Source organism: Mustela erminea, chromosome 8 (assembly GCF_009829155.1).
Source record: "Mustela erminea isolate mMusErm1 chromosome 8, mMusErm1.Pri, whole genome shotgun sequence".
Lineage (NCBI taxonomy): Eukaryota > Metazoa > Chordata > Mammalia > Carnivora > Mustelidae > Mustela > Mustela erminea.
Window position 1 is genome coordinate 89,168,598 of NC_045621.1, and position 23,754 is coordinate 89,192,351.

At 34.0% G+C, this 23,754-nt stretch overlaps 1 protein-coding gene across 4 annotated transcripts in view; it reads left to right on the forward strand.

Moving 5' to 3' along the window:
• LRP1B (LDL receptor related protein 1B) overlaps positions 1 to 23,754 on the forward strand; it is a 1,969,831-nt gene that overhangs the window by 1,185,092 nt on the left and 760,985 nt on the right. For all 4 annotated transcript variants that reach the window (XM_032356230.1, XM_032356231.1, XM_032356232.1 and 1 more), the window contains one exon: positions 9,738 to 9,860. In XM_032356230.1, coding sequence (XP_032212121.1) covers positions 9,738 to 9,860 — 123 coding nt within the window. The remainder of the gene's footprint in view (positions 1 to 9,737; positions 9,861 to 23,754) is intronic.

The following is a 23,754-nucleotide window of genomic DNA, read 5'->3' on the forward strand; positions in this document are numbered from 1 at the left end:
TTCTCCTTCTTCATGTCATCTTCAGGTAACTTAGATTAAGGATGACTGAAGAAGACTGATATTTAAAGTAAAAAATTTTAAAAAATCCATTTAATGCTTTAAAGTTTAAGTATTGTGAGCAGTGAGAAAAAGTTTTCATAGGAAGGAAGTATTATGTGAAAATATTTTGAAATAAGTCATACTATGAGAAGAGTATTATAAAAAGTGTGTTAGTATATTTATCTGATTAGTTTCATGTCCATTTAAGGAACGTTTAAATATTTTAGATATTATGAAAGGGAAATAATCTACATATGATATCCATGTCTTATTAAAATCAGATATTATCGTATATTTTACTACATGAGTTATTAATATTTATTAGACCATCTACACATTGCTTGACTCAAAATTTAGGTATTAAACATAGAAACAGCTTAGTAAATAATGTGGTAGACTTTTGTTATGAATCTAAATTGTCACAGTTCCTTTTATTTATGGAGATATTCTTATGAAAATTTAATGAGCATACATTTCAATAAATTTTGTTTGAAAAAATAATATCCTGAGTTTTTCAAGGCATATATTGTCAATAGAAAGTTATCCAGCAGTAAAAGACTTTTTTTTAAGGTACTTCAACTAAATCAGAGATTTTAAAAGAAAATTTTCTCATTGAAGTGCTTGTATTTTTTTTTCCTACTGTATTAAAATTGCCTCATTGGGATACAAATACAATTTTATAAAATAATGGAAGTAAATAGAATGAGAAATTTCAATAAATAATGAAAGAGAAAATCCTCAAAAAAGAATAAAAGTGAAATTATTTGAAGTGGAATAAGCTATATTTCTGGACAAGTAATGAAAGATAGTGACAATTGTCTAGATAGAGAATATGGTAATGTTTTCTATGACATTCATATCCATCCTGCTCCTTTCCTCCTCCCATCCCCAACCATTATGGAGAGTTTACCCTGAACTGGAGGCAAGACCCTGAAAAGGAACAACTCTTCTCATTTCCTGTAGGGCCTTCATTTCCCAATTGTTGTTCCCTTTAATTTCACAATTATTGATTTCCTGGATTTTATTACAGTAATCAGTATACAATCCCATTTCCCATTTCCATTCTCTGTAGAAGGTGTTAATCTTTTTTTTTTTTAAGATTTTATTTATTTATTTGACAGAACACAAGTAAGCAGAGAGGCAGGCAGAGAGAGAGAAGGAAGCAGGCTCCATGCTGAGCAGAGATTCCGATGCGGGGCTCGATCCCAGGACCCTGAGATCATGACCTGATCTGAAGGCAGAGGCCTTAACCCACTGAGCCACCCAGGTGCCCCTTAGAAGATGTTAATCTTGAATGTCATCGCTGAACTCCTTTGAGCCAAATTCCATGATGTTTTCAGATTCTTCATTTCTTCAAACTTGTAGTTGCTTTAGAAGGTTGATGAATTAAATGCAGCATATGAGATAAAAAAGACCTGACTTATTATAAAAAATTCTTGGGCTCAAATCCAGGTTTCAGCACTTTTTCTTCTGAAACTGTAGGCATATCATAAAAGATCAAACAGAGATAATAAATGCTTTCTTCATAAAATTCCTATAAGGATTAAATCACTATTTGATTATGATTACTTAGAAAATGTGTGGGAGACACACAATTACCTACCACACATTTTATATTAGTTTTCCTCTAACATTTCTCTATAAGGAGGCATTTTGTTAAAGTCTCCTTTCATATAAAAATGTTAAATAAATATTCAAAGGAACAGTGTATCACAATCTTATACAATGGGGCTCATGCCTCTGATAAGACTATGTGGAACGTTCTCCTGTATTTCATGAGAAAATATGCCTGGTGTTCTAGACATCTCTATTGACATATAATTGTTCAATTCTATCTCTGGAATGGACAATGCTTTTTTAAAGTGCTTTTAAAAAAAATTTCAATTGAAGGGATATTAAAATCAATGCTTAACCGTAATTACTAAACTCTTTATACAAATTTTATTGTAGAAACCATTATATTCTGTCTTACTGAAAGAACGTGTTTGGGCAAAATGATTGATTATTTTTCATAGACTTAGCTAAAATAATCAATTAGTTTGAGTTTTCTATCCAGTCTTCTTATAGTTAAGGAATGAGTACTACTTAAGTGGATCTTTGGAGTAGGTAATAGAGTATGGAGAGGATGTCTGGCCGACATAATTTTCATTGAGTCAATAGACATTGAAATTGGATAACCTACTTAGGATTTAAATTTTTAATATTTTTTTACCAAATTAATAAGAATAGGTAGATTATAAAGCAAACTGCACTCAAATGTTCAAATGCAGATGTAGTATTTTACCATATTATAAATGTCTTTCATGAGAAAAAGAATGCTATTTCTCTTTGCATCTTGTGAACATCAGATACCAATAAATATTTAGAAACACATAATCTGTGATACTTAATCTTTGGTTACATACCATCTTATTAGACTGTTTTTCCAAGAATAAAATAGTTGCAACTGAATAGAATACAGGTACAGATTATTTCTTCATGGAATCGATAAACTAGTCTTATATAGCCTTGTATTTTCTCTCTCTGAGAGACTATGGTATATGATTATGTAACTTATATGAACTTATTTGTATTTATACATGTATCTGTAAAAAAATACATATAGTGTGTGTATACACACATGTATGTAGTAGATGCTAGATAATATCACACACACATACACACATGCCCCACCCCATAGGAATACCATGAAAAATATCCAGGAAGGTTATTAATGTAACACTCATATTCATATTAATGTAACTTCTAAACTCTTTTAGACTTACTGTCAGAAAATTAGCTAATTTGACCTCTCCAGATTAGAAGAGGCTTTTATCAAATTATTTGTTAATATAGCAGCCAGTTTCAGGAAGGTAGATAAATAACATACTAAACAGAAAGCTGCCCTTAGGAATGAGTTCCTAAGATGCACAAACATTTTTTCTCATATGCTACTGTTGTTTCTTCTGATTTAATTGATAAACTTTTCTCCTTTTTTATTCACATTAGATATCTAGAAGAATTCTTAAAATCCTCTCCTGAAATTTCTCAGAAAAATTACAGCAATTGCATAAAATTAACATAATTTTACCTGCATATTCTTTAGGTTCAAAACCACACTTTTATTTTTCTTACGTGTTTTAGAGAATGAAATTATCAAAACTAAGGGCAATATCTAAAAAGCATTAATGAATAGTTTCCTATATAGAATTAAAAATAATCGATTAGCTTCTATGCCAAATATATGAATTTTATTTTATTTTTTTAAGATTTTATTTATTTATTTGACATGCAGAGATCACAAGTAGGCAGAGAGGCATGCAGAGAGAGAGGGGGAAGCAGGCTCCCAGCTGGGCAGAGAGCCTGATGTGGGACTCGATCTCAGAACCCCGAGATCACGACTTGAGCAGAAGGCAGCGGCTTAACCCACGGAGCCATCCAGGCGCCAGCATATGAATTTTATTAACTAATAATTAACTATAATTCTAACTACCAGGAAATGAGCTAAATATTCTTATTTGAATCTCATAAAAGATGTTTAAGGTAGATATTATTGATTTCTATTATGCATCTGAAAAACCCAAGAATCAGGCAGATGTAGCCATTTGACCTCAGGAAACAATGAGTAAGGGATAAACTGGGATTCAGATTCAGGTTTGTCTGACTATACAGTGTTTTTATGTTACCAATTTATGTGGCCAAATTTAAGAAAATTATGTAAAACTACTATACTTTTAGATAGGAGGAAAAGAGTATGTCTTTTCTGTAGTCATTATAGTTTTGTCACTGATAAATTATTATTCAAAACTTTTTTTAAAAAGCTATTGACTACCTTATAGAAGCCAGGATTCGGAGATCTTATATTACAAAGCACTGGTATAACAAACACAGTAATTTTTATTTAATATATGACTTGTTTATTAAACACATTATTGTGTAGGTCTACTAACATTTACATTTAGTGATAAGGTCATCATCACAAAATTTGTCTTTCTTTCCAAATTTTCCATTTTGGAAATAATCACCGTCAAAAAATAACCCCAAAGGCTAATTAGGTTCTTAATAGAATTAAGGTGTTCTAACACAGACACACAGACACACACACACACACACACACACACACACACGACAAAGTAGCTTCAAAGCAAGGCAAATGTAAACAAAATTTTCAATGAGTATATAATCCTCCAAGAGAGAAAGGACACATTTTATCCTTTCCTTGGATTCATTGACATCATTCAAAGTTTATTCTTCTGAAATTATTCTATCCATTTCAAGTTCATCTCTGTGTATGGTGTAAGAGAATGGTTGAGTTTCATTCTTTTACATATAGCTGTCCAATTTTCCCAGCACCATTTATTGAAGAGACTGTCTTTTTTCCACTGGATATTTTTTCCTGCTTTGTCAAAGCTTAGTTGGCCATAGAGTTGTGGGTCCATATCTGGAGTCTCTTCTCTGTTCCACTGGTCTGTGTGTCTGGTTTTGTGCCAGTACCATGCTGTCTTGGTGATCACAGCTTTGTAGTAAAGCTTGAAATCAGGCAACATGATGCCCCCAGTTATGTCTTTCTTTTTCAACATTTCCTTAGCGATTTAAGGTCTCTTTTGGTTTCATAAAAATTTTAGGATTGTTTGTTCCAGCTCTTTGAAAAATGCCACTGGAATTTTGATTGGGATGACATTGAAAGTATAGATTGCTCTGGGCAATATAGACATTTCAACAGTGTTTATTCTTCCAATCCTTGAGCATGGAATGCTTTTCCATCTTTTTGTGTCTTTGATTTCTTTCCTGCGTGTTCTGTAGTTCCTCGAGTACAGATCCTTTACTTCTTTGGTTAGGTTTATTCCCAGGTGTCTTATGGCTCTTGGTGCTATAGTAAATGGAATCAATTCTCTAATTTCCCTTTCTGTATTTTCATTGTTAGTGTATAAGAAAGCAACTGATTTCTGTACATTGATTTTGTATCCTGAGACATTATTGAATTGCTGTATGAGTTCTAGTAGTTTGAGGGTAGAGTCTTTTGGGTTTTCCATATAAAGTATCATGACATCTGCAAAGAGAGAGAATTTGACTTCTTTGTCAATTTGAATAAATTTTATTTCTTTTTGTTGTCTGATTGCTGTTGCTAGGACTTCTAGTACTGTGCTGAACAAGAGTAGTGAGAGTGGACATTCTTGTCATGTTCCTGATCTCAAAGGGAAGGCTGTCAGGTTTTCCCCATTGAGAATTATATTCGCTGTGGGTTTTTTCATAGACAGATTTTATGAAGTTGAGGAATGGTCCCTCTATCCCTATACTTTGAGTTGTTTTAATCAGGAACAGATGCTGTATCTTGTCAAATGTTTTTCCTGCATCAATTGAGAGGACCATGTGGTTCTTCTCTCTTCTCTTATTGATTTGTTCTATCACATTGATTGATTTGTGGTTGTGGACCCACCCTTGCATCCCTGGGATAAATCCTACTTAGTCATGGTGGATAATCTTTTTAATGTTCTGAATTATTCTAGATAAAATCAGGATCTGGATTCAAAATCCCATTCTACTAGTTTTATCTAACTTTTAGAATGAATGTAAAGTCCAATTTCTCTTCTAAACTATAAGTCAAACTGTCTTTCCATCAAGTAGGATAAAGAAAATCTCCATTGGTTTATTTGTTTCATATTAGGTGCAGAGACTTCTAACTTCACATGATAAAACTCTGAGAAGTGAAGAGTCCAGAAAGCATGTAGAAAAAGGATTTATTCCTTTCACTATTCTGAAGAAGATTTAGATAACATGAAACAGTGGGATTCCTTTGTGGTGGTGATTTATACATTCTGTCATTTGCTAGAAATGAAAGATACTTTATTAACAAAAGTTAAATTACTAAGGTCTATAAACAGTGATATTTGACTTTATTATTTTATTTGATGTTTTACTTTATTATTTTATTTGAGTATAGTTGACACATTACGTTACCTTAGTTTCAGGCATATGACTTAGTGATTTGATAAATTTATACATTATACTAATGTTCACCACAAGTATAGCTGCCCTCTGTCCCGTTACATCGCTATTAAAATATCATTGACTGTATTTCTTATGCCCTGCTTCTTATTCCTGTGACTACTCATTCCATAACTGGGGGCCTGTATCTCCCTCTCCCCTTCACCCATTTTGCCCATTCACCCACCCACTTCCTTCTGGAAACCATTAGATCTCTGTATTTATATTTCTAATTTTGATTTTTGTTTATTTATTTTTTAAAGATTCCATTTCTGAGTAGAATCATATTGTATTTGTCTTTCTCAGTCTGACTTATTTCACATAGCATAATACCCTCTAAGTCCTTTCATGTTGTCTCCAGAGACAAGATTTCACCCTTTTTTTATGGTTGTATAATATAATATTTGTGTGTGTGTGTGTGTGTGTGTGTGTGTGTGTACACCACATTTTCCTTATCCATTTGTCTGTTGATGGACACTTAGGTTGCTTCCACGTATTGGCTGTTGTAAATAATTCTGTAATAAATATATGGCGCATGTATCTTTTTGAATTAGTAAGCACTGATATTTTAATATAAGTTTATAAAATGCTTTCATATATCATTTGTGTCTTTATTACTGTTCTTTGACTATTATAATACACCTTTAAATAATCTATCTTGAAATGCAAAGTATGTAGACAGAATACATGTAAATGAGAAAACCCCCTTTGTCTTCTTAAAACAGACTTATGTGTATCAATATACTTACACCTTGTATCTACACACCCAAATGATTGTTTCTGTCATATTGCTAATTAAAATTCATTCATTCATTCATCAACTAATGTTTACCAAACACACCCTTCTGTGCCAGATTCTATAAGGGGAAGAATAATTCCACTTCTCTTACTGAGGGAAAAAAGACAAAGATATTTTGCCCAGACAGACCACTATTTTGAACTTAATTTTGTGAGCTACTCCTCATTTGTTTTCGTTGAATATTTGATTCTTTTTTTTTTTTTTAAGATTGTATTTATTTGACAGAGAGAAACACATCGAGAGAGGGAACACAAATATGGGGAGTGGGAGAGGGAGAAGCAGGCTTCCCGACAAGCAGGGAGCCCTATGTGGGGCTGGATCCCAGGACTCTGGGATCATGACCTGAGCTGAAGGCAGATGCTTAACCATTGAGCCACCCAGGTGCCCCCTATTTGAGTCTTTTAAAACTATTTTCTTCCACAGTAATTTAATCTAGGATTTCATTATGTTGTTTCCTCTTTTATTTTTTCCATCCTTTATTGATTTAATTTTATTTTGTCATATATAAAAAAGAGTAAGAGCCATGAATTTTAGATTGAGAAAAAAATCCGTTTCTAATTATTTATAAATAATGAGGATAATACATAATAATCCTTATTCTAAATCTCTATTTTAATAAGGATTATTAATTTCTAAGCATTAGAAAAGTCATTTAAACCATATCTCACTAGTAGTCCTATCTGCAAATGAGATTAAACTTACCTTAGAAGTTTATTATAAAAATAGAATTAATTTAAATGTATATGTATAAATAAATTAATTAATAATAAAGTGTCCCTGGCATTGATGATTATTCATTGATATTTATGTATACAATTTTTAATGCTGTTTGTAGTCACTAAATCATATTTTCAAGAGAATATTTTTACATTAAATGCAACCTACTAGAAACTCAATAAATACCGCCACATAAGCTGTATCTAAAATATGTTGGAGTAATAAATTCAAAAAATATTTTCAGATACTGCTAAAAAATAAAGATCTAGGCAATTCCTATAAAAGATATGGCATTTTCACATTAATTTTGATTTTGGATTTCTATCAGGGCAGGACAATTACCAATTCCTCTTTTTTAAATTTATAGTTCACAGAAAGGAAATATATTTAAAAGTTTGAGTAATGATAATTTGTTTCTAAATACTTAAATTTCATATTCAATGAGAATGGTAAGCATGACTCATGCTATTAAAAAAGAATGATATTTAGCATATATTTTTAATATGAAAGTGTGTCATGATATATTGCTTTCAGTACTTCCTTGTTTTTTACTGTTTTATATTCTCCATATAATTTTCAAAATACTTTGTTTAAGTCGAATTTTCAAGAATCTGAATGTTACTAAAATAATGAATATACAATTTAATCCTATACACGATATGAGTAGCATATTCAGAACACCTACCTATCCTATGAAGGATACTTTTTTCTATAGTTATGGAATAAATATGGCTATCCCTGGAAACTACCTAAAAAATCTTTATATTCCTTTTGGAATTTCCAAACTCAAAGGATAATGAAGCCTAGTTCAATTTTTTTCCTATAAGGAAAAAATTTCCTATAATAGGAAAAAATTTTTCCTATAAGGAAAAAAATTGAACTAGGCTTCATTATCCTTTGAGTTTGGAAATTGATACTAAAGCTTGAATTATTAGCTTCCTTAGTTTTCAAGTATATTTTTGTTTCTCATAAATGCAGCAAATTTAATTTACTTCTCAGAATAATAGAAGGAAATGATTATATGCTTGACATTGTTTCTTCTGATCTATGGACACACAAGATAATCAATGGGAATGAGTTAAGTATTTATTGCATATAACAACATTTTGATAGTTTTTGTTTGTTTTTTTTTAACTCATTCCTTAATACTCTCTACATAGCCCATCCAACCCCAGAGGCCTACAGTACAATAACCCCATCTGTCACTTTCGTCACATTTTTGACACTTGTGCTTTAACTGCCAATACTACTTAAATTACTATATTATATTGTTAGATGCCTCCAAGTAATTAAAAACTATTTTTAATGTTTGAGTCAGATCTTTCTGATACAATCAAAATGTTATTTATTGATACCTTGAAAAATGCAACAGTGTAAAATGGTCTGGACATTTACTCTGCTAATGGAATTGCTAGTGTTACAGAGTTCTTTGTAATATTAATATTCTGCTGGTATACATCTAAGTAAATATACTTTCTTCCTGGTGATTACCTACATCTCAAACCTTTTCAAAATTTTATGTCTGTTTTATCTTAGTTTCCAAGGGTGTCTCACAAATGTTCATGGATAATACTTTTGTGAATCTACCCTCCTTTATTGATGTCTGTTGCATACTCTGCTGGTTAAGTCTACTGGGATGGTCCACTGGGACAACATCGCTACTCTAATGCATTGTACATTCTACTGGTACTAGCAAGGCTGTTCATTTTGAAGGTTTTTCAGAAAGCTTGTGTTCCTTAGCATCATTAATGCACTGACATGTCAATGTATTCCTTGTGCAAGAGGGAAGAATATTCTGCCCCTTGTACTCATTTGTTTTCTCTTCACTTGGTATCTAAAGTCTAAATGTTAGTGATCTACTTGAGAAAAGAATCAGATTTGAATACAGTAGGTATAATCTGCTATCCTGGAGAGACATCATCATGTCCTATAACCTTCCTCTCTCCCAGGGCTTATCTGCACACATACCTCTATCTCTTTTAACCAACATGCAAATTCCTTTTATTTCCCAGTGCATAGTATATTTTAAATGTTTCTGTTTTTTTTTTAGGGTTCAGTAGGTATCTTGACTACATTAATGAATATGCAATAAACATATGCATATATATGTGTACATTTTTATGCCTACATATGTCTCCTAGAAAGAATGTGAACTTGAACTGGCTAAATTTGGATAGAATCAGAGTTCTCTGACATACAGGCTTCCCTTCTCTTACAGGTGACAATATGTGCCGAGGAAATAACGGGGGCTGTAGTACACTGTGCTTGGCTATTCCAGGAGGCCGAGTCTGTGCCTGTGCTGATAATCAACTTTTAGATGAAAACGGGACAACTTGCACATGTAAGTTTTGTTTGTCACATTCATTGATTATACATGTATTTTGGAAGAAAAAAGCAGATGAAATCAAAAGAATTAAAATCAATCTTGGAAAGAGAATTGCAGGTAATCACTTAGGTATAATTCTCTTTATATTACAAATAATTAACTGAATTAATTTCTATGAAAAACAGTTGAATAATGGTGAAATTTTCCACAGCATTTGTGACTGCTGCATAATAGTTTAATAATAAAAATATAACTAAAATAGTTTAGTAATAAAACATACATATAGAAAATAACATATATATTTATATATGATATATACAGTTTATATCTATCATTTATATATTTTATACACATAATCTTACATTTATAAAATATATAGAGAGAAATGTTTATTAATCATATATATATGTGTGTGTATGTATGTGTGTATGTATATACACACACATATATACATATATACATATGTGGATATATATACATATATATGTATATACACATATATATACATATATACAAGTGTGTATATATGTATATATATATATATATATACACACATTTATAAAATATGTCACAGAAGAAAATATTTCATAAAATTGTTAAGGACCTTCACCATTAGGACAAGCTCAGTCTTCTATTTTTGTTGGTGGAGAGAAAAAAAAAAGAGGCAAAAAAGAGATTTAGGGAAATTCTAAGCTTTATCAAAATACTGAATTAATTGGATTGACTGACCTGGATTAAAGGCACTTTAATAACTTTTACTGACCTTCTTCAATTTACTGCATCTTGTCATTCCAATGTGACCCTTTTGAAATTTGTTCTTTTTATCTATAACAAGTCCCTTAACCATACTGATAGGAGCAATGCTATATACATATAGAGTAATATAGAACTGTTTCTAGAATGATTTGATTTTGATTCTTTAGAGAAATAGAACTAATAGGATGTAAATATAGAGAAAGAGGTTTGTTATGAGGAATTGGCTCATGCAGTTACGGAAGCTGACGACTCCCAGAATCTGCAGTCAGCAGGCTGGAAACTGAGGAATACCAATATAGCTCCGGTCTGAATGCTTGTAGACTGAAGACCCAAGAAGAACCCCTTTCAGTTAGAGTATGAAGGCAGGAAAAAAAAAATAAGTCCAAGTTCAAGGCAGTCAGGCAGCAAGAATTTCTTGCATGTGCAGGAAGATAGGCCTTTTCGTTCAGTTCAAACTGTTTTAGGGTAAGGTCCACTTACCTGCTTAATTTAGTCTACAGATTCCAATGTTAATCTCATCCAATTAACTCTCACAGACACACCCAGAGTGATATTTGATCAAACATCTGCGCACTCTAAAACCTACCTATTCAAGCTGACATGTAAAGTTAACCATCATTTTTCATCATTATTATTGAATAATACATAAATAACACACAAATGCATTTTTCCATCAATTATAAGGATTGTTTCGGGGGACGCAGAAGGAGAAATAAGTATAATAAAGAAGATTTCACCTTAACTGAAATGTTTTAGTTCTTCTGAAGAAGAAACAATATGAATAAGGAATTTTTACAAATGATTTAATACGTAGTAACATTTAAGAAATATACAGAAAATATTTAAATGAAAAAATACACCCAAATGCCACTATTCAGTAAGAAACAACTAAGACATTTTCATGTTGTTCCTTATAATTATACATCCCTGGAAGTTATTATTTTTTACTACTACTACTAATCATAGATAAAATTTATTGAATTCTTATATAGGACTTTAAATTTTCATAGTTCTCATTAGCTCTTACAATAATCATATATGGGAGATACTATTATTACCTCACTTTAATATTCAGAATGTAGACTTGGGGGTTAATAACTTTTCATAATTCACATAATTAGCATGTAGGACCTTTGGAATTTAGACCCCATACCATTTTATTTTGGAGACAGAATTTTTAGTTATATTGCAGTTTTACACATTCTGGATTACACAACAGTATCCTTTACTTAGAGGTTCATTTTTTCTTAATAGGAGCATAGGCATCTTATCATGTGACTACATATTCTTTTTAAACATGATTTTTAAATCATTTACCTTCATTTTTCTACTTGATGTTTGGTGTTATTTCTGATGGATTGTTATAGACTATTTGTGTGTTTCTTTACTATTTATGATCCCTTCAGTATTTTACAATATACTCCATAGTCAGTTTGTTACATTTTCTTTTTTAAGCACTTAGAACAATACCACCAGTTTTAAATTTTATTATTATTTTGAATTTTAACTATTTGAGATGAAGACTGATTTTCTTTATACTATTCTCTTCATCTTCCTCAATTTCATTCATATTATAATTTAGGATTTCTGACAAGGAATAGTGTTTCAAATCATCATCAATAAGTCTTTTTTTTTAATTTTTTAAAAATTTTTTATTTTTTATAAACATATCTTTTTATCCCCAGGGGTACAGGTCTGTGAATTGCCAGGTTTACACACTTCACAGCACTCACCAAAGCACATACCCTCCCCAATGTCCATAACCCCACCCCCCTTCTCCCAACCCCCCGTCCCCCAGCAAACCTCAGTTTGTTTTGTGAGATTAAGAGTCACTTATGGTTTGTCTCCCTCCCAATCCCATCTTGTTTCATTTATTCTTCTCCTACCCACTTAAGCCCCCATGTTACATCACCACTTCCTCATATCAGGGAGATCATATGATAGTTGTCTTTCTCCGCTTGACTTATTTCACTAAGCATGATATCAATAAGTCTTTTTATAAAATGTTTTGACATGTATAGCTAGTTTAATGATCAATTTCATACTTTCTTTTAGACCTGATTCAGTGCTTCACTGATTGTATTGCTTCACTGGTTGTATTCAAACTTTAGTTCCTCGTTCAATTATTAATTTTCCACAATGTTTAGGGTAAAGTATTTCTTGAAGTTGCTTCTCCAAGATGAGCACAAAGACTGAATACCTTGAAGTGCCTGTATTTTCTAAATAGGTCTCCTTTGCATTTATATGTGATTGACAATTCTGGATATTAGTTCTTGGCTAAGTTTTCTTCAAAATTCTGGAAATACTATTTAATTTATTCTGGGATAATATACTTGAGAGTAGAAATATGAATTTTACTTCTCTGGGCAACTTTTTTTCATTGTTAGTAGGAATTTTATGTTGTCTTTTAGGATAATTCCTATAGAATGTAATTGAATAAAGTATGCTTTCTTTGAGTCATAAGGTGGTTTCCTTTCTTTGTTCCGTAGTATTATTTTTTAATTCCTATTTTGTTGTTTAGGGAAGATATCTATCAAAACCTATAGTTTGTTAATAGGAAGGGATTAAGCATTACTTTGAACAATGTAATTCTTTCTGGTTGTCTGCTAGGGTAAATATTATCTTGGTTATTGAGAGAAAAAAGTGTATTTTCTTAATTCAATTTTTAGTATCTACCACAGATTCATCTGAAGTTATTTTTCTGGTAAAAATCAGATTTTTGCTATCCCAGATAAATAATTTTGACACTTTGAACAGGTGAAATATGTGTGTGTGCATGCGTGCATGCACACACACACACACACACACACAGAGTAACCTCATGGACCTCCACCAAGTGTCATCCTGCCTTTGCTTTATCTCCAGAATTCCTCTCAAGGATGGAAGGTAACAGTGCCAGTATATCCTTTGTTGATAGGCGCAGACCTTACAGTGGATGCTGCAGGAGCAAAGGGTCTCTCTTTTTACCTAAAGATAGATAGGCTTATTCAATTTTTAATGGTATAAGTTAGAGAAGTTTCTGGCTGAATGTTTGAATCTTGTCTTATTGGTCTTGCAATAGGCAAAATTCCCTTAAGATAATGTCAGTCAAATGATCAAGAGACTGTGTTTTCAAATATCTTGTGAGTTTTTATCCTTCGTCTTAGTTTTCATAGTGGGAAGTTAGAGGGAGAGTGTATATATTAGGTTTATCTAGATGGCTTTTTTAAGCTTGAAATGTTCTAATTAGTTCTTTAATTTTAATTGTGTGAATCATAATTATCTGGATCATTGGCATCCAAAACATCTTTTCTATTTCCTTTATTCTATGGCCCATTAAAAATTTATAGATTCCTTATGAGTTTGCATATCTATATATCTATATCGATATTGATAGAGAAAAGATACTGACCACTGGATATCTCTATGTAAATAAAAATTGGGTGACTTTTGGCTTTTAAGGAAATACTGTATACAATATTGGTCATATAGTTGTGATAGGAAATTTGTTATCATGATATCACATGATAAAAAGATAGAAATTTTTCGGTGCTAAGTGCAGGAGGAGTCAAGATGGTGGAGAAGTAGCAGGCTGAGACTACTTCAGCTAGCAGGAGATCAGCTAGATAGCTTATCTAAAGACTGCAAACACCTGCAAATCCATCAGCAGATCAAAGAGAAGAAGAACAGCAATTCTAGAAACAGAAAAACAACCACTTTCTGAAAGGTAAGACTGGCGGAGAAGTGAATCCAAAGCAACGGGAAGATAGACCCCGGGGGGAGGGGCCGGCTCCTGGCAAGCGGCGGAGCAATGGAGCACAAAATCGGGACTTTTAAAAGTCTGTTCCGCTGAGGGACATTGCTCCAGAGGCTAAACTGGGGCGAAGCCCAGGCAGCGTCAGCGTGGCCTCAGGTTCTGCAAGGTCACAGAAGGATCGGGGGTGTCTGAGTGTCGCAGAGCTTGCGGGTATTGGAACGGGAAAACCGGCTACAGAGACAGAGCCAACAGTAAGCTCGCAGCTCGGGGTTACCTTGAACCAGTTGCAGGCTCGGTGAGCTCAGAGCGCGGCCGGAGGTCAAGCAGACGGGAGTTACTGCGCGCTGTTCTCTGAGGGCACACTGAGGAGTGGGGCCCTGGGCTCACGGCTCCTCCGGGCCGGAGACCAGGAGGCCGCCATTTGTATTCCCGTCCTCCGGAACTCTACGGAAAGCGCCCAGGGAATAAAAGCTCCTGAAAGCAAACCCGAGTGGATTACTCAGCCCTGCCTCTGGTAAGGGCGGTGCAATTCTGCCTGGGGCAAATACACTTGAGAATCACTACACCAGGCCTCTCCACCAGAAGATCAACAAGAAATCCAGCCAAGACCAAGTTCACCTACCAAGGAGTACGATTTCAATACCAAGGAGAGCAGCAGATTTCCAGAGGAGGAGAAAGCAAAGCACAGAACTCATGGCTTTCTCCCTGTGATTTTTTAGTCTTGCAGTTAAAGTAATTTTTTCTTTTTCATTATTTTTCTCTTCTTTTGCTAATTTTTTTAACATTTACCCTTTTCCTTTTTAACGTTTTTAACTAGTTTATCTAATATATATATTTTTTCTTTTTTTTTTTTTTACTTTTCTTTATTCATTTTCTTTTTTTAATTCTTTTTTTTTTCTTTCTTTCTTTTTGAACCTCTTTTTATCCCCTTTCTCCCGCCTCACAATTTGGGATCTCTTCTGATTTGGTTAAAGCATATGTTCCTGGGGTTGTTGCCACCATTTTAGTATTTTACTTGCTCCTTCATATACTCTTATCTGGACAAAATGACAAAGCGGAAAAATTCACCACAAAAAAAAGAACAAGAGGCAATACTGAAGGCTAGGGACCTGATCAATACAGACATTGGTAATATGAGAGATCTAGAGTTCAGAATGACAATTCTCAAGGTTCTAGCTGGGCTCGAAAGAGTCATGGAAGATATTAGAGAAAACCTCTCGGGAGATATAAAAGCCCTTTCTGGAGAAATGAAAGAACTAAAATCTAACCAAGTTGAAGTAAAAAAAGCTATTAATTAGGTGCAATCCAAAATGGAGGCTCTTACTACTAGGATAAATGAGGCAGAAGAAAGAATTAGTGATATAGAAGACCAAATGACAAAGAATAAAGAAGCTGAGCAAAAGAGGGACAAACGGCTACTGGACCACGAGGGGGAGAATTTGAGAGATAAGTGACACCATAAGACGAAACAACATTAGAATAATTGGGATTCCAGAAGAAGAAGAAAGAGGAAGGGGAGCAGAAGGTATACTGGAGAGAATTATTGGGGAGAATTCCTCCAATATGGCAAAGGGAACGAGCATCAAAATTCAGGAGGTTCAGAGAACACCCCTCAAAATCAATAAGAATAGGCCTACACCCCATCACCTAATAGTAAAATTAACAAGTCTTAGTGACAAAGAGAAAATCCTGAAAGCAGCCCGGGAAAAGAAGTCTGTAACATACAATGGTAACAATATTAGATTGGTGGCTGACTTATCCACAGAGACCTGGCAGACCAGAAAGAGCTGGCATGATATTTTCAGAGCACTAAATAACAAAAACATGCAGCCAAGAATACTATATCCAGCTAGGCTATCATTGAAAATAGAAGGAGAGATTAAAAGCTTCTAGGACAAACAAAAACTGAAAGAATTTGCAAACACCAAACCAGCTCTACAGGAAATATTGAAAGGGTTACTCTAAGCAAAGACAGAGCCTACAAGTGGTAAATCAGAAAGGAACAGAGACAATATACAGTAACAGTCACCTTACAGGCAATACAATGGCACTAAACTCATATCTCTCAATAGTTACCCTGAATGTTAATGGACTAAATGCCCCTGTCAAAAGACACAGGGTATCAGAATGGATAAAAAAACAAAACGCATCTATATGTTGCCTCCAAGAAACTCATTTTAAGCCCGAAGACACCTCCAGATTTAAAGCGAGGGGGTGGAAAAGAATTTACCATGCTAATGGACATCAAAAGAAAGCAGGAGTGGCAATCCTTATATCAGATCAATTAGATTTTAAGCCAAAGTCTATAATAAGAGATGAGGAAGAACACTATATCATACTCAAAGGGTCGGTCCAACAAGAAGATCTAACAATTTTAAATATCTATGCCTCCAACGTGGGAGCAGCCAACTATATAAACCAATTAATAACAAAATCAAAGAAACACATCAACAATAATACAATAATAGTAGAGGACTTTAACACTCTCCTCACTGAAATGGACAGATCATCCAAGCAAAAGATCAACAAGGAAATAAAGGCCTTAAACGACACACTGGACCAGATGGACATCACAGATATATTCAGAACATTTCATCCCAAAGCAACAGAATACACATTCTTCTCTAGTGCACATGGAACATTCTCCGGAATAGATCACATCCTCGGTCCTAAATCAGGACTCAACCGGTATCAAAAGATTGGGATCATTCCCTGCATATTTTCAGACCACAATGCTCTGAACCTAGAACTCAACCACAAGAGGAAGTTTGGAAAGAACCCAAATAAATGGAGACTAAATGGTATCCTTCTAAAGAATGAATGGGTCAACCGAGAAATTAAAGAAGAATTGAAAAAAATCATGGAAACAAATGATAATGAAAATACAACGGTTCAAAATCTGTGGGACACAACAAAGGCAGTCCTGAGAGGAAAATATATAGCGGTACAAGCCTTTCTCAAGAAACAAGAAAGGTCTCAGGTACGTAACCTAATACTACACCTAAAGGAGCTGGAGAAAGAACAAGAAAGAAACCTTAAGCCCAGCAGGAGAAGAGAAATCATAAAGATCAGAGCAGAAATCAATGAAATAGAAACCAAAAAAACAATAGAACAAATCAACGAAACTAGGAGCTGGTTCTTTGAAAGAATTAATAAAATTGATAAACCCCTGGCCCGACTTATCAAAAAGAAAAGAGAAAGGAACCAAATAAATAAAATCATGAATGAAAGAGGAGAGATCACAACTAACACCAAAGAAATACAAACTATTATAAGAACATACTATGAGCAACTCTACACCAACAAATTTGACAATCTGGAAGAAATGGATGCATTCCTAAAAAGATATAAACTACCACAACTGAACCAGGAAGAAATAGAAAGCCTGAACAGATCCATAACCAGTAAGGAGATTGAAACAGTCATTAAAAATCTCCAAATAAACAAAAGCCCAGGGCCAGACGGCTTCCCGGGGGAATTCTACCAAACATTTAAAGAAGAACTAATTCCTATTCTCCTGAAACTGTTCCAAAAAATAGAAATGGAAGGAAAACTTCCAAACTCATTTTATGAGGCCAACATCACCTTGATCCCAAAACCAGACAAGGATCCCATAAAAAAGAGAGCTATAGATGAATATCCTTGATGAACACAGATGTGAAAATTCTCACCAAAATACTAGCCAATAGGATTCAAAAGTACATTAAAAGGATTTTTCACCACGACCAAGTGGGATTTATTCCAGGGATGCAAGGTTGGTTCAACATCCGCAAATCAGTCAATGTGATACAACACATCAATAAAATAAAGAACAAGACCCATATGATACTCTCAATAGATGCTGAAAAAGCATTTGACAAAGTACAGCATCCCTTCCAGATAAAAACTCTTCAAAGTGTAGGGATAGAGGGCACATACCTCAATATCATCAAAGCCATCTATGAAAAACCCACCGCAAATATCATTCTCAATGGAGAAAAACTGAAAGCTTTTCCACTAAGGTCAGGAACACGGCAGGGATGTCCATTATCACCACTGCTATTCAACATAGTACTAGAAGTCCTAGCCTCAGCAATCAGACAACAAAAGGAAATTAAAGGCATCCAAATTGGCAAAGAAGAAGTCAAATTATCACTCTTCGCAGATGATATGATACTATATGTGGAAAACCCAAAAGACTCCACTCCAAAACTGCTAGAACTTGTACAGGAATTCAGTAAAGTGTCAGAATATAAAATCAATGCACAGAAATCAGTTGCATTTCTCTACACCAACAACAAGACAGAAGAAAGAGAAATTAAGGAGTCAATCCCATTTACAATTGCACCCAAAACCATAAGATACCTAGGAATAAACCTAACCAAAGAGGCACAGAATCTATACTCAGAAAACTATAAAGTACTCATGAAAGAAATTGAGGAAGACACAAAGAAATGGAAAAATGTTCCATGCTCCTGGATTGGAAGAATAAATATTGTGAAAATGTCTATGCTACCTAAAGCAGTCTACACATTTAATGCAATTCCTATCAAAGGACCATCCATCTTTTTCATAGATATGGAACAAATAATTCTAAAATTTATATGGAACCAGAAAGGACCTCGAATAGCCAAAGGGATATTGAAAAAGAAAGCCAAAGTTGGTGGCATCACAATTCGGGACTTCAAGCTCTATTACAAAGCTGTCATCATCAAGACAACATGGTACTGGCACAAAAACAGATGCATAGATCAATGGAGCAGAATAGAGAGCCCAGAAATAGACCCTCAACTCTATGGTCAACTAATGTTCGACAAAGCAGGAAAGAATGTCCAGTGGAAAAAAGACAGCCTTTTCAATAAATGGTGTTGGGAAAATTGGACAGCCTCATGCAGAAAAATGAAATTGAACCATTTCCTTACACCACACACGAAAATAGACTCAAAATGGATGAAGGACCTCAGTGTGAGAAAGGAATCCATTAAAATCCTTGAGGAGAACACAGGCAGCAACCTCTTTGACCTCAGCCGCAGCAATATCTTCCTAGGAACATCGCCAAAGGCAAGGGAAGCAAGGGCAAAAATGAACTATTGGGATTTCATCAAGATCAAAAGCTTTTGCACAGCAAAGGAAACAGTTAACAAAATCAAAAGACAACTGACAGAATGGGAGAAGATATTTGCAAACGACATATCAGATAAAGGACTAGTGTCCAAAATCTATAAAGAACTTAGCAAACTCAACACCCAAAGAACAAATAATCCAATCAAGAAATGGGCAGAGGACATGAACAGACATTTCTGCAAAGAAGACATCCAGATGGCCATCAGACACATGAAAAAGTGCTCCACATCACTCGGCATCAGGGTAATACAAATCAGAAAAAACAGATGTTGTTAAGGATGAGGAGAAAGGGAAACCCTCTTATACTGTTAGTGAGAATGCAAGCTGGTACAGCCACTCTGGAAAACAGTGTGGAAATTCCTCAAAAAAGTTAAAAATAAAATTACCCTACAACCCAACAATTGTACTTCTTTGCTTTCATCCAAAGGATGCCAAAATAGTGATGCGGAGGAGCACATGCCCCCCAGTGTTTATAGTAGTAGTGTCTACAATAACCAAAATATAGAAAGAGCCCAGATGTCCATCAACAGGTGAATAGATAAAGAAGATGTGATATATACACACACATACACACACATATATATATACATACATGTACACAATGAAATATAATTCAGCCTTCAAAGAGACTGAAAACTTACCATTTACAATGATGTGGATGGAACTAGAGAGCATTATATAGACCAAAAATAGATCAGAGAAAGACAAATACCATATAATTTCACTTATATGTGGAATTTAGGAAACAAAACAGATTAACATGAGGAAAGGAAAGAAAAATAAAATAAGATAAAAACAGAGACAGAGGTAAACCCTAAGAGACTCTTAACTATAGGAAACAAACTAAGGGCTGCTGGAGGAAAGGTGGGTGGGGATTGGGGTAGTTGGATGATGGGCATTAAGGAGGGCACTTGATGAGCACGGGATGTTATATGCAACTGATGCATCACTAAATACTACCCATGAAACTAATAATACACTGTATGTTAACTAAGTTGAATTTAATTTTTTTTAAATGATATGTTAGCCTTAGTTTTCAGATGAGGAAATTCAAGTGCAAAAGGACTATAAAGAGAGTTCATGGTTGCAGAGTATGGTATAAAAGAACTATGAGTGTGTCACTGACTTCTCATTAATGCTGATTCCTCTCAGCTTCTAGTTTAGTTTAGGCTATATTACAATTTTGTGAACCGATTTCAACTGGATTAACTCTGTAATCTGAGTTAACATGCAAAACAAAAATACGTATTGCAATCATTGAGATATGATTGTCCTGGTTCCAGTCATCCTCGTTGAAATGACATCAAATAAACAAAAACCCATTGACAATTGGTCGGACCAGAAGTAAACACCAGTGGTTGCGTCTCAATAAATGTTCAGCATAAGGCTGTGCCAGAAGAGGCATTCACCCAACAGAATAATATTGGCATGCTACATGATTGATTAAGGATGAATTCTAATGCCATGCCTGGAAGGAATCAAGAATGAGAGTAGGCTGGACTCTTTGTCCTTATGAATCTTGTGTGGCATGAGCAAATCCTCGCACAATTAGAAATGAGACCTAGTGTAGCATAGTAACTTGGAACTGACAGCCATAGAGAAACATATGTAAAGCCAGCTGATCAATTATCAAGTGAGTTTTTTTTAATTTATTTTGTTGCTTTTATAGGGAAAAACACAATATACGAAACTAATAAATGAATATATAGATAATCCCAAGAAAGTAAGTTAAGCTCCCCCCCCAAAAATAAAATAAAATAAATTTAAAAAGAGTCATTATTTTTTTTAATAGTAGGATAATTTTATCTAGAGTAATAAGAGAGTAATTCTTTAAATTCTTCTTTAGTGGCCTGAAACAAAAGACAGAATTTTCTAATGTGCCTTACTCCTAAGAGAACAACTTAAAAATATTGATCATCCAAGGGTAGCATTGCACAATTATATGTCAGTGGTACTCTGTGACCTTTTTTACCTTCTGGAACACCAGATATATTCCTCTGTCAAAAACAGTGCTCCACTATGGCTAAGCCATTTATCTCTTCAGCTGTGACAAGCCTTATGTTCTAGGATATATGCAATCTAATGTGTAGTAAAAAGTTTAAGGCAGTAAAAAGTTTAGAAGCCCCATCCAGATGAATATTTATGGCCTTCTGTGCATAGGTACTCACAGAAGATTATGTACCACTTAGGTTGGCTGCTCAGAAGACCACTCTATCTAATGAAAGGTCATCCTGCTATGATCTAAAGGAGAAAATTCAAAACCCATAGCAGCGTTTTTCACACTGCCTTCCTATATAAGCAAGCTTATATAAAGGCATCAAAAACACTGCAATTTCAAGTTTTCATTTAGTTCCTTTATCCCCCTGCTCAAATAAAGAAATAGTTAGAAATTCTCCCCAACTACAAAAATAATCTTCTAAATAAACATATCCTAATATGAAGTGTATAGGGACCATAGGAAAACTTCATTTTATTTGTTGTTCTAGGGCTCATGATTTTATGACTAAGTTATCATAATTTTGATATGGTCAACAGCAAAAAGATCGCTTGACAGAAGAGACAATCATTACTTTAGATACATTAATCACACTGGGATTGAAAAGCAAAGCAAAGTGACAAACATAGATAATTGCTGGTGGGCCCACAGCTTATTAAAGAAGGTGAGGAACATATGCATTTAGTTTAGTTGCTGAGCTGAGATCCAAATCTGAGCTGATTCCAGAAGAAAATAAAATAAACCAGTTTAATAGTAGGGTTTCTCCCTTTATATCATTATGATCTGGACATCAACTCCAGTAATCTCCAGTTTTTATGGGGAAGTAGTTCTAGAAGGCATATTTCCTTTTGCAGTGCATGGACGAGTCATGCAGAGACTTTCTAAATTTCAATATTCTAACAGCAGGTATCATAGGATGTTTGAGACCTGACAGTTTCTTGCCAGGAATGTTATGATTCATGTCACTTTATTTTGATCCTGGTTAAATTAAAGGATTATTATTACTTTGTCAGATTTCTTACTTGTGATATCATGTTGTAGTATTTTTACTAAAAGTGACCATGGTGGTAGAATTACAGGTTTTGCATCACTTTTCAAATTCATGGTACAAATCACAGCTCTGAAGCAAAACTTGCAATTCTAGTACTATATTATAATCAGTCACATTAAACATCAGAACAAAGTCCATACATGGAGCTTTTCCTATATGTCCACTTTTTTTGGTGTAGGGGGATCTTCATCACTCTTTCTGTTTATCTACACATGGATTTTTTTCCTTTCTAATTTCTAATTTCTAATTTCTCCTGTGATCTTGGATGCTGGTAGAAGACTATTAGCTTTTGAGCCAGTTGAAGTGATATTGTTTTCCTGAAGTATGTATATAGTTTCCAGACATAGAATTTCTCACTATAATAAATAATAATATATATACACACATATATATATGATTATATAGAATATATATCTGTAATATAGAATTATGTCTCTGCTACCTCCAGTAAGTTAGGCAGCAAGTATTTTTTAATATCTGCTCTATGCTTTGTTCTAGTCTAGATATTATTCTGTTCTGTATATGACATTGTCCTTCCTACATTCAAGAATTCCAAGTGGAAACATTAGGTATATAAAAATTATTTATAAAACGACTCCTTTATAAAGGTTTGTGCAAGGTATACAGAATACTAGAATACTATTTTTTCTAGGTACTCTTAGTTCTCTTATGTGATGCCAAATATACTTGCTTTTTCATCTCATTGATTCTCACAAAAGTAGGTAGATTGTCTGGCCATCAGCTAGGGTACTAAGACAAATGACATGGCTGCCCAATTCCACAGAGTTAGGTCAATGCTTGAGTAAAGACCATGCTTTTTGAATGTCAAAGCTGCCATCTTATCCAGATTACCACTTAACATTAAACATTTTCTTTATAATGGACATTCCTAGCTCAAAACTCAAGTGTCTTCTAGCGCTACATATTGTGTCCATATCTGATTATATTGATAGTATGGTTTCTGTGTGACATACTACTAGTTACATCTGGAAGCTTGGGTTAGGACTAGCAAAACCAGTGAAGTCATATACCTTGAAAGACTTTGGAAATAAGTATTTTTTATAAAATAAAACCCAGCATTTTGTTAAATATTTACTGTTAGGTCAACAATTCTGAAGGGTCTGAGATTTTACCCTAGGCAAGCTAACATGTTAACTTGTCAAAGATTCCTAGATTCTGACAGAAGACATACAATTCCTGGCTCAGACACAGAAGATTTATTACTCCTGTTGTAGCAGGCAGCATGAGTTTCATGTTAATATTCATT